The 12,229-nt window shown below is 35.4% G+C and overlaps 1 protein-coding gene across 4 annotated transcripts in view; it reads right to left on the reverse strand.

The window, feature by feature from the left end:
• ZNF236 (zinc finger protein 236) overlaps positions 1 to 12,229 on the reverse strand; it is a 70,527-nt gene that overhangs the window by 34,085 nt on the left and 24,213 nt on the right. For all 4 annotated transcript variants that reach the window (XR_001411562.1, XM_014938687.1, XM_014938689.1 and 1 more), the window contains exons 7-12: positions 10,926 to 11,072; positions 8,939 to 9,010; positions 5,660 to 5,863; positions 4,417 to 4,645; positions 2,608 to 2,880; positions 229 to 432 (exon numbers count right to left, since the gene is read on the reverse strand). Coding sequence is in view for 3 of the 4 variants with exons in the window: in XM_014938687.1 (XP_014794173.1) it covers positions 229 to 432; positions 2,608 to 2,880; positions 4,417 to 4,645; positions 5,660 to 5,863; positions 8,939 to 9,010; positions 10,926 to 11,072 (1,129 nt within the window). In the remaining variant the exon portion in view is untranslated. The remainder of the gene's footprint in view (positions 1 to 228; positions 433 to 2,607; positions 2,881 to 4,416; positions 4,646 to 5,659; positions 5,864 to 8,938; positions 9,011 to 10,925; positions 11,073 to 12,229) is intronic.

The raw sequence follows: 12,229 nt of genomic DNA on the forward strand, positions 1-12,229 counted from the left end.
TCCTGTAAGGATTATACAATTTCTCTGTGAATAAAAAAGACTTCTTATTAATTCTAGTACAAGCAAGTTATTAAATATGGCACTTTTCTGAAGCCTGATTATTTCCAATGACTTATTTCAAAATGCATCTTTCTGAGCAAGTTCCAAATGCATTTGTTTGATTAAACTGTGACCTCTATCTTCCCGTGAAATCAAAATTTCAAGAGCATGGATTTACTTGCTCTTTACCTAAATCGGTTATGAGTATGGGCTCTTGCAAAGGAATATCTGGTACTGGAACACTCGTCTTTCCTACTCGAACTTTTGCAGGTTTACGTTGATGTCGCAGCTTTCTTAGTTCAGTATGTTTAAAATGTGAAGCAATATGAGTTTTCCGGTGGCCTGATGTTCTGAACTTTTTGTCACAGTGAGGACAAGCAAAAGGCCTAACACCTGCAAAAGATTAAAGAAAATATTAGTTTCTGATTTTGTTTCCACCACCCTACAAATGTAGTTTTGGAATACAGAGTCTCTTTTCTGTATTTTCTTTGTTTGTTTCCTATCAGGGTGTTTACTGTTAAACAGGTTTTCAAAACAGATCCAAAAATTCCAATCAAAAGTAAATATGAAACTGCTGAACTACTAACTGGTTGTAACACAGCAGTCTAAGCAAGCTTGTTATCAGGATGCTGGATAATGCAAAAGTGACAGCAACTTTCAAAGGGTTCCAGAACCTATCCTAAGAACAGCAGATAACAGGTCAAATATCCTTCCACAACAGCAAAAAAAAATGAGAAAAAAGAATCTGCAAAGACATAGACAAATAATATATAATAGGATAAAACAGAGGAACAGTGATGTGACAAAGTTTAAAGAAATTCTAGATCGGTCTGTGAAAGTATCAACACTGTTTGACAGCAGTCAAAAAAGCATGCCAACAGAAATTATTAAAAGAGAGACTTTTGCAGTACAAAATCCAGTAGAAATCTCTCCTTGGAAGGGATACCAGAGAACATGGTAAGTTACAGAGAAAGGCAAAGCTGCCAAACTTTCAGCTTTTGTTCAAGAAGAAATCTTGGACTTAGAAGGCTAGGAAACATGACTGGGTATTATGAAGAAAGCTCTATAAAAACACAGGTGGAAAAAGTGCACAGGAAATAAGAATGAACCATTCTTTACAATACAGCAACTAAACAAGATATGGAACTACTAAGCAGAGTATTTAAAGCAACAAAAAGTATTTTACTCAACATGTAGCTCAACATTTGAATTCATTATGTTAGGCTGTTCCAGTAGTAAGTTCACGTGGGTCCAAAATCTGTTAGCTAAGTTCTTTGGAACAGAAATCTACAAAGCGCTGCTTAGCGCAGAGGTACAGGCTGCTTCACAAAGCCCTCAAGCCAAAGATTAGCAGAAGGTAGTTGCACGCTGCTAAGTGGCATCACTGCAGGCTTCCCCTTCTCCACAGACTGATGTTGCCATCAGAGACAGCAGACAGGGCTCGATGAACCTCTAACCTGTCCCAGTAAGCCCAACCTGCTAGGCAAACAAAGCAGCAAACATCTCAGGGAAAAACAAGTGTGCTGAGCGATGGAAAACTATATGCTGGAGTTCCATAACCACTAGAATACCTATTTCTCAAGTCACCTAGTGCTTTTGCTACTTTGAATGAGTCTGACTTCTCAAATACAGCTGACTTTAAAAGTAACAGACAAAATACTGGCTCACAAGTTTAAATAAAAACAAAGTAAAAATCTTTCTGCAGGTGAATCCAACAGGTCATGATATTTCATGGATTAAAGGCATCTCACTGTAAGACGTACTGAACACTAAAGGCTCCTAGTCAATGAATGATTCTTTGTTGCAGAGTGTAAATACATAAACAGGAGTGAAAAGAAATAGCAGCACTTTTCAAATCTTATCTTGCTGAAAGGTTATACACCTGCAAGAACAATGAAAGAAAAGTGGAAAACAATCAGGCAGTCCACCAAGAGTGGAAAATTCATTTTTCTTGATGCAGAGGATAGAATTCAGCCAGAGAAAAACAGATACTGAAGACATCATATGTTATGTAAGCAAGGACCACATGAACAGAGGAGCTTTAGGGTATGCAGTGTAAGATATAGAAAACAGGTAAATTGGTAAAAACACCAAGCAACCCCTTATTGTTGAAGAAAAAAATGGGAAGGAACTAAATAATCCTTAATGATACAGTGATATAACCAAAAAGTACGGGGAAGGGGAGGGAAGAAAAGATGCAGAGTAAATACAAAAGATGACTGGGTGAGTAAAATCAGGACTCAAATTCTAAGAGTACGACTCTTAGAAACAAAATTAAAAACACTCAACATAGTAATATTAAAAAGGAGCAACAGCAGACTCGTCATAAGAAAACTAAATGTCCATGGCTTTTGTAAGGACCCAAAGTTTCAAAGTAATGAAACACCAGAAAGTTATGACAAAAAATTAAGGTCATCATATAAAATACTAAAACCAGTTCATTCTCTGATACATATTAATGACATGACAGACATCTCTATAATTTAAGCACTTCATATTGTCTTTTTTTTTTCCATACAAGGTCTCACCCACATCATAGAAAATACGGAAGCAATTTTGAGGACTTACCTGTATGTAGACGAATGTGAACTTTTAAACTCCCTGAGGTGGAAAAGCATTTCATACAAAATTGGCACTTGAAAGCTTTAATGCCGGTGTGTGTTTTGATGTGTGCTGTGAGAGTGCTCTTAACGGCAAAGGCGCGGAAACACTGGGGACACTTGAATGGCTTCTCGTGGGTATGAATGCGAATGTGGCGCACTAGATCACTTGGTTTTTTAAATTCTTTAGAGCAATATGGACAAACGTGCCACCGTATTCCATTTTCTTCCCGTATAGAACCTAGGGTAAGGAACAACATCAGAACATCAGAATGAATGTGTGAGAAACATTAACAGTTCTTCAAAAATTCCACTACTCCAACACCATTATACAAAGCAATCAAAACAGAAAAACATTTTGCCAAATAGATGCCATTACACCATACTTGGTAAACAATTAACTTCTCTATCAGATACATTCTGCTTCACAAAAATAGTGATGGGCTGGAATGACAAAACCCAAGATAATCCTGTTGAAATTGAAACTTCTTGTGCTACTGAAAAGGAAGAAGGAGGGGGCGGGGGGGGGGGGAAGAAAAAAAGCTAAGAAATGTCTGACTTCACAGAGAAGAAACCAATTTGTATGATGCCACTTAGAAATATGGAATGTAAGCGAAATGCAATATAAAATACCAGTTGACTTCTAAATACCATATCTAACACAAAATTATCAATGAATATATCTCCTCAACTGTCATGTCATAGAATTAAGTACTTGACGCTTATCGAACTGGATGAAATACTTTATATGGCCCTCTGTTCTGCAAATTCAGACTTAAATTACAATTTATACATTTTTAAGAGGTGAAGGTTCTGTAAAAAGCCTTTGTGAAAAATGCACAATTTAAAGGCTACTTTTTCACAAAAGTTGTTTTATGATCCAAGAACCCTAAGCTCTGTCCTAAAGCAATAGCATACCTTTTTCTCAACAAAAATGACAAAACAAGCATCTGAATCCCATCACAGTTTTTTATTCATACATGCTGTTCAGCATGAAGTATTCACTAATTTAAATCAGTTCACGTAGTGTTTTTCTCTGTAAACCATGTGAATACACTGAGGTTATGTTATTTTATCAAAAAATAAAGGTGGTTGTGTTTGGCTGTACAGCAGTGACCTTTATTTTTATTTTCAGTCAGAGTTGTTACTGTTACACACAGGGAACAAGGCAGTTATTATTACCAGATGACAAAGTTAATGTTGATTTTTAGCAGTTATGCTGGACAAGATAAGCGTTCAACTTTGGATCAATTTCTGCATCCCTTGCAAAGAAAAGAGCAACATCAATGCACCTATGAAGTTACTAGGGACAGAGTTCAATGACTGCTTACACAGAGCCATCTCCACCAGGCCAGCCATTAAAGTATGATGGTTATACTTGGAACAGACTACTTCTAGCGACCTTAAAGCTTGAGCAACCGTTCTGCCACATTGTAGTTTCAGTATAACAGGAGTTTTAAATCCTATCATCATAATTTATACACACACTGTGTTTTAGATAAAAGTAGATGAAGTTTGTAAATGATCCACAGTGTTTTGGAAAATCCCTTTACAAAGCCATCAACACATCCACAATACTGTAAGTCCTTATCATAGAATCATAGAGGTTGGAAGAGACCCTTGGGATCATCGAGTCCAACCATCTACCCTACTCTACAAAGTCCTCCCCCACACCATATCCCTCAGTACTGCATCTAAACGGCCCTTAAACACATCCAGGGACGGTGACTCCACCACCTCCCTGGGCAGAAAAAGTAGCAAGCAGTGGCAACATTACCAGGTAAAAACGGTGATTTTTTCTTAATAACCTTTTTTTCTTTTTTATCCAGTTTATCTGTACTCTCTTGCTCCTTATCTTGTTCTGCATTATTAGAGTCAGCTTGATGATTTGAGAGAGTCTGGATATCTGGGTTCTGATCCTGGGCCCCAGGAGTCTTCGCCTGGCTGCAGTCAGTAGAATGTGCAGAGACAGGAATTGAAGACAACCCACTGTTCTCTAAAGCTTGCTAAAAGAGAAGAGAAAAATTCTAGATTAAGACAGAAACATTCTACAGTTGCTACAACTTTTTCGAAAGCCTCTGTTAACAAATGACTGATAACTGTCACACTGAGGCAAGAATTATGCACTCATTTTTATGTACACCTGGAAGGGTCTGGAGCGTAGGCACCTTTATGGATTCTATTGTGTATGAAAAGGCTCTAGATCAAAGATCAGAACACCCACTTCAGTAGGAGTGTGTAGTTATTTAAGCACTTGGAAGAAATCTATGTTGTATTTATATTTTGTACAACAACATGGCTAGTGATGCTCATACAATAACTTAAAGAACCAACCCCAAAGACCAATTTATTTTTTTTAATAGCTATCACAATAGTAGCTATATTTTGTGTTATAATTTGGTGCAACTACACATCACATTCCCAACATTAGAGAACTCAGCACGGGTAACATGGTGAACTGGCACAGAGCTCCATTTAACATTTGGGTCTTCCAAAAAGAGGTTTAAATGGCACTTAAAAGACTAGAGATGAAAAAATAGCTTAAAGGTTAGTTAGCAAGCTACTACCAATACTAAAGAAGAATACTCTTTGCACTGTTCCATTATGTGAAGGCTGCAGAACAAGCACAGACAGCTGAATTACTGCCTGCATCTCTTCTGTTACACAGCATCTCCTACTGCCAGTATCAGGGACAGAATAATATGTTAGACAAAACATTGGTCTGACCCAAGAAGGAATTTTCTTTGCACCAGTAGGAATTATTCAAATAGCTCCTATAATCAAAACTGGATAAAGGCCCTGTATATGTTCTCATTTTTTAACCAGATAAAAATATTTTTCCCCTCTTAAATGTCATGTTTTAAGCACAGTGTAACTTAAAGATGTGCCACAAGCTGCTGATACATAATTTAGAAATGCAGGAATGCTATCACTGGAAACACTGAGAAAAAAAGGTCACTAAAATAAAAATGAGAAAGAAACCACTTAAATGTAAAATTGTTCTCACACAGAACTCTTACCTGCAAAATATCTCTATTGATTCCCACTGCGATGTTGAGTTGCTGAGTAGGTTGTTGCGGCTGGTTATTTTCTACAGGACCTGGTTCTGATAACTCAAGGAGCTGCTGGATGACATCAGTTACAGCCTGCTGACTCTGATGAGCAGCAGCTGAAGACACCTGGCTTTCTGTCTGTTGAAGAAGTGGAGACCGAAAATGTGTGGCCTGAAATAGACAGCAGAGCATTTGAAAAGGAAGATGGAAAGTATATATGAACTGATCTGGTTGGCTCCCACATCTAAAACGTCTGTTACCTGTCCACTACAAGGATGTCCACTTGTATAAAATGTAAGGATTATACAGAGCTCTCATTCAAGGTTTGCTCTCTCCACTAAAGAATTGCTTCTGTATATCCCTTTCCTGGAGTTTTTTCCAAGCTGCATAACTGTAAGCTTACAGCTTGAATTAAGTTTACCCTAACTATCGAACCTTCAACCAATTCATAAAAACACAGGGATCAATTACTGAATTCCACACTTAGAGTTTGTGGTGGTGTTATATCAAAACCTTCAGAACAATCAAACTATTAACTTTTTTCCCCTTCAACTTTCTATCTTCTAAATCTCTTAGCTTTAACAGAATCTCTTTATACTCTAAAAATTTAAAAACACGTGGGGCTGTATCAAAATATTAAAAAACACTTGACGTTTAAAAATCAAATGTCTTAGTCTTTGATTTTATAGTTGTATCCCAGGCTACCTTAGTAACAAATATGGAGAAAAGAAGGTGATAAAAGGCTTTGGTATTTATTTTTTAAAATCAGAAATAAAGACTCCTCTTGCTCTTTTTCATTTATAAACTTCTCTTCCTTATAACAGACAGACTCCCTAAGTACACCATTACTGAAACAACTGCTTTCAACCATTTATTTTTCTGTAGAAAAGGGAAATATGTGTTTATAGAATGGCTAGCCCCATAATTCTGTTTCTTATAACACACTGGATATTTGCATCTAATATTCACTTCTGGTCTCTAAAAATACTCACTTCCAGGCACACATGCACACACAAATTTATATAAAATGCCATCTTCTTTCAGATCTTTTGTAAGAAAGAATAATCTTATGCTTCTTATTTGTCATATTGCTTCCAACCTGAAAACTCCTCTGAGATTCTATTTATATTTATACATTACACCGGACAGTTAAAACAACATAGTCACCATATTTGAGGATGGTTACAAAGAATGTATTAAGAAAAATTAGCTTGACTCAAATTATATCCTGCCAGTTTAATGAAATATTCTTAATACCTTCTCATGAGACGATATAAAACAAATCGTTATCTCATTTCTCTTGGATGCATGCAAGAATAGCACTTGCTAGTTTGCTGATTTAACAATTAGTTCATTTTATTTCACTTCACCAGCAGGACAGATGGAAAGAACTCAATCTCTTCACATTCCAATTTAGCAGAAGTGCTATAAACATTTCAATATGCATTTTACAAAATAAAACATGCTATATGCCATTTTCGTTGCAATAAACAGAAACTGAAGCAAAGTGTTCTGCTAAAGACTGTTACAGCTCTTTATGGAAAACATTTATTTTCTTGCAACAGAATGCAGGGAAGCTCTTTAGTAGAGCGGGAAGACTACATTAAAAGTCTATAAAGTTCTCCCAGGCTTTAGCAAAAGAAAAATAAATTGTCAATGAAGAAATTACTCAACATCATCTTTGACATAAAAATTAGGTACTCTATGTATTTGGCGGGTCTGTTCATGCATTATACAGCGGTTTATATCCAGTCTTCTGGAGGTTATCTTTTTGAAAAATTGTATGTGTGCATACGTATATATTGAGTTTGTTACCACTACTATTAAGATCCCCTGTTCATTATAAAAAGTTTCAGAGGCCTCTTTGTAGGTCTTACTTCAATAACTCATTTTAAAAACAGCATAGAGAATGAAGTGTTTTATTACTACTTCATAACTCCACATTTATTTAATGAGAATAGTGGACCTTGTGATTGCCTTGACTCTGATCTGCTGTGTAACACAGGCCGTGTGACTACTCTGAGTGAATTACTCCTTCTGTAACTGTAGAGAAATTATAGCAGTAGCAGTTCTTTAAATCAAGTAATTTATTGTGGTAACCTTTTCTGTTGCTATCCAACTTCAATAAGTTGCTCCAACAGCAAATTATCTACACTAAAATTCCATACTTTATTGCAAAGTGTGAATTTGTCTAGCTTCAACCCTCAATTTTTTTTTTCTCTTCTCTACTACAGAGATTACAGATTTTTTTCTTCAAAACAGCAGATCAAGTCATCCTTAAATATTTTACCTGATGGACAAAATAAGATAGTGCAGCCTTGAATCTCTTCAATAATCTAATATATCCTATCATACTTTAAGAACTCTGATGGTTCTGATTCCTCCTGCATCTTTGAGTTCATGAATAGTGAACACTATAAACAGACAACTGACAAAAGCAAAACTTCCCAGAATAAAATACAAAGGACATACAAGCTTTTCATTTCTACACAAATTTTCTACTCTAAATAAAAAGACCCAAACTGATCTTCCCAGGCAAGGAAAACCTAACTTTTAGCTGATATATCAATTATTTCCTCTTCCTTCCCTATTCATAAGGAGAATTAAAAATCCTTGAAAACTCCTATCCTGTGAGTATTGCCCTACTTTTCTTGTTTGTCTATATGTGATTTTATTCTTGGCCATATCAGAACATATATTACTTGGTGTACCCAGCCCAGCAAGAAATCCAGGTAACTCTGTATCAGTGATTTGTTTTTTTCATAAAATTACCTCAATCTTTGTAACAACTTGATCAGTGATGATTTTATATTTTCTTCCAGGTCATTCATAAAATATTAAGTAGAACAGGGTCAAGAATTAATTTCCAAGGGACTCCACCAGAAACACAGTAACAATAGTGATTCCTTGCACAACCCTTCTACAAGTTCTCTCAGAAACATGGTATCCCTGTGAAGTCAAGTCAGAGGGGCAGGATAACATGGTACTTATGAGAAACCTTACTGTCCTCTAGTCTTTTTATGTAGCAGAATATTTGCCTCCATTTTGACGGCCTAATGAAGCAAATAACCTAAATAACCAGCTGCTTTCACCAAGAAGTTTGCCTTCACATACTAGCTGACCAACTTATCACAGAGGTCTGTTGCATGTCCCTTTCCACCAGTTAAATGAATGCTTAAAAAATTCTGTAAATTTTCTCCCACTTTAAATCTTGATGCAAAAACATGACAAAAACTGTACACTTACATTCTTCCATTTGTTATCAACAGGTTGCAAAAGATTAGCAGGCGATGTTGTTAAAGGCTGGGTGACAGAGTCCTACAAAGAAATGAAAATAAAGTACTTAAAGTCTTTGTACAAAAAGAAGAAATATGTCTAATAACACGCATAAAAGTAGCATGGTTCATTTTCCCACAGTACAGAGACCAGGGACAGAAAAAATGAGACTATGGGAGAGATATAACAGTACCTACAATCACTACTGTTGCTTCACAGTTTATATACATCAAATAAATGCATGTTACAGAAGCCAACACCTTAGCTATAAGCACTGATGCAGCAAAAGACAAACAACAATCTTACATTAAGACTATTTTACAAGATGTACTCATGTATCACACAAGACATGCATTCTTTGGTAGCACAGCACTTCAGGAGACTTCAACATCTGGAATTTCTTGTATTAAGGACATAATCATTGTTTATCCCCATGTATATAATAACAAGGATGACACAGACTGATTGCAAACTTCAGAACATAATTACTACGCTGGAAATGTCTTGTTAAAAAAGCTCTGTAAGTTTTGAGCAGAATGAAGCAGTCAGTTCTAATACAAGAATGCCAGTATCAGTCTAAGAATGCATCATCTTTCTATAGCAATAATAATAAATTGATCAATCATTAAACCTCTACAGCTTCAGATATAAAATTAAAAATAAAAAGGGTAATACTCTTAACATGCAACTGACATGACAGTTATCATCTTTATTCTTCCTTGTTAAGCTTCTTGGCATCTGTTTTTAGAAAGAAAAATTTTTCTCCTGTTTTGCTTATACTATTGTATGGAAATATTCTTTATTTTTCCCCCTCCTTCATGCAAGCAGAGAACTATGGATGAAGAAAAGATAACGATGCCGTTCTGTAATATCAACCGGCAATGCAAATGCAAAATGCTCAAGCAAACCAAAAAAAAGAAAAACACAGCTGGGTAGGGAAAGCAAACATAAGGTACTATGAAGGAATCCTTTTCCATTCTGCTTTTAAGATTAGGCTTCTGAATGTAGAGATGTACAAAAAGACATAGATTAAATGTACTTTTTCTTCAGTTAACCTGACGAGAGAAATAGCACCTGCCATACAAAAAAAAATATTACAAAATCTAAAAAAGAAAAATAGTTCTCCAAATAACACTACTAGACACTCGATTTCAACAAGACAAGACACAGCTGCATAATGAAATCGAGACTTTAATTTTTAACCCTCCTCTTCAAAGTCTGCTACCACTTGTCATCCATTGACCTTTAAAGCATAAAGGTTGAAAATTATGCAAAACAGAGTGGAATAAAGGTAGAAAACGTAGTTATAATCAAAGAAAAAAAATACTATGATACATTAAATATGCAATGGCTCAAAAAATAAAATAGTCTCAGGAATCCAGAAGCATTTTCTGAAATTTAGCTTCCTGTATCTTGGTAATGAAAAAAACAAATGTTCAGTGCTTCCAATAAAGCTCAGATTTTTGCCTTATGATCTGTCAAATAAGAAGCTAATGTTTAAAACAAGTTATCAGAAATACTCAGAAAAAGAATCCACTATGTCTTTATATGGACTAGAATTATATAAATAGTTTCTGAAAGTGACTTAAAACTAATATATAATTTGAATAGTTCCAGATTTCGTTGTTCCAGCAAAAATTCACAATTATTTTTAGGGAAGGAAACCCTTCCTCCACAAACACTCTGTAAGCACCATAATTATATTGTACTTAGTTGTAGCATAAATTGTTGTATTTTCATTTAAACCCTCAAACTGAAAAATCTTTTTTTGCATATATTGCCCAATTTACATTCTGCCAATATTTAATAATACAAATCAATTCCAAAAATAACGGAAGTCTTTAAAAAGAAAAAAAACAGCTTTTAGTTCTAACCTGTATGAAGAATTACTGGAATTAAGATATAGATCTAATTAAACTCTTAAAAGCATCTTCACAATATATCAAGCAAAGCTTACCGCTGTAACATGAGATACATCTGTTGAAGAGCTTGCAGAATTCTGTGGACCACCCATGTGCATCTTGCTGATATGTGTATTTAAGCTACCCAAGCTTTTGAAGACACAGCTACATTCTGTACAGTTGTATGTTGGGCCATTCTTAACCTTCAATAAAACAAAAAACTTAAGTAAGTTTTTGCTAAATCTACCATCTAAAATTTTGTATTTTTCATTATTTATCCACGTAACAAATATACTCTGGGATTATGAGAGCTAACACGCTTTTTTTTTTTCCAAACCACTGATATCCAGTTATGGAATCAGTCTGGTATCTCTCAGATATCAAGTCAACTGTTATCTATGTGCATGACTGTCACGTTCCATTACCACTTCTCACACTGGGAAGCACCAGAGAGCAAAACAATGTTATCTGGCAAATGTGGCCTCCGACTTTTCCCTCCTTACGATTTCCTATCATTACACACTTAGAAACAAAACCAAAATGCAACTTTATCAATTAAGATGTGCCTGAAGATGTAACATCATACATAATGCAGATGGAAGTTTAGAAATATGAAGACAAAAAATGGACATAATTTATCATCAAATTTTGGCTCTCTTCTGTTTACTTTTTCAAACGTATCTTTTATAAATTTCCAAGAAAAAATAAAACCTATTTCTCAGGTCAAAGTAGAATGAAGGTGAGATACCTTGGGTCAAAGGCCATAGGGATTGCAATAAAAAAAAGAAAACAAACAAACAAAAAACCACAGTGAAGGGCAGGGAAGTTTAATAGGTAGTCAGAACTGAATTTGAACACAGAGGATGAGAAAGTGATCAGCAGCAACTTGTTTGAGACTTTCAGGCCAAGGGATTGAGGTAATAAAAGCAGCTAAATTTGCAGATTCCAACCATCCTCACTTCCCCCTCTTCCTCAGTCTATCACACAATATAGGATTGTGTGATATAGGACAATATAGGACAGCAATAAGAACCAGTGCAGAACTTTCAGTACGTAGGGAAAAAGAAAGTCTTCAACTGAAAACACGCTGTACTGTTTGCAATATAGTATGGAATTTTGTATTTCCTGACATGAGCTTAAACAGGTAAGAAGACGTTCAGAAAGAGGCATAACTGACTAAATACAGTCATATAAACTGATATACAAAGTGAGAACCTATTTCGTTATCACCTGTAACACTACTTTGTGACTGTCTCAGGATAAAACGAAGAATTAATAGAGTTCTGCATGCAGTCTTGAAGTAAACATAGTGACAGCAAGAAAGAAAAAAATAAATAATCCACCAATAATCCAAAGCAGT

This window comes from Calidris pugnax, unplaced genomic scaffold, assembly GCF_001431845.1.
Source record: "Calidris pugnax isolate Ruff unplaced genomic scaffold, ASM143184v1 scaffold13, whole genome shotgun sequence".
In the NCBI taxonomy this organism is placed as follows: Eukaryota; Metazoa; Chordata; class Aves; order Charadriiformes; family Scolopacidae; genus Calidris; species Calidris pugnax.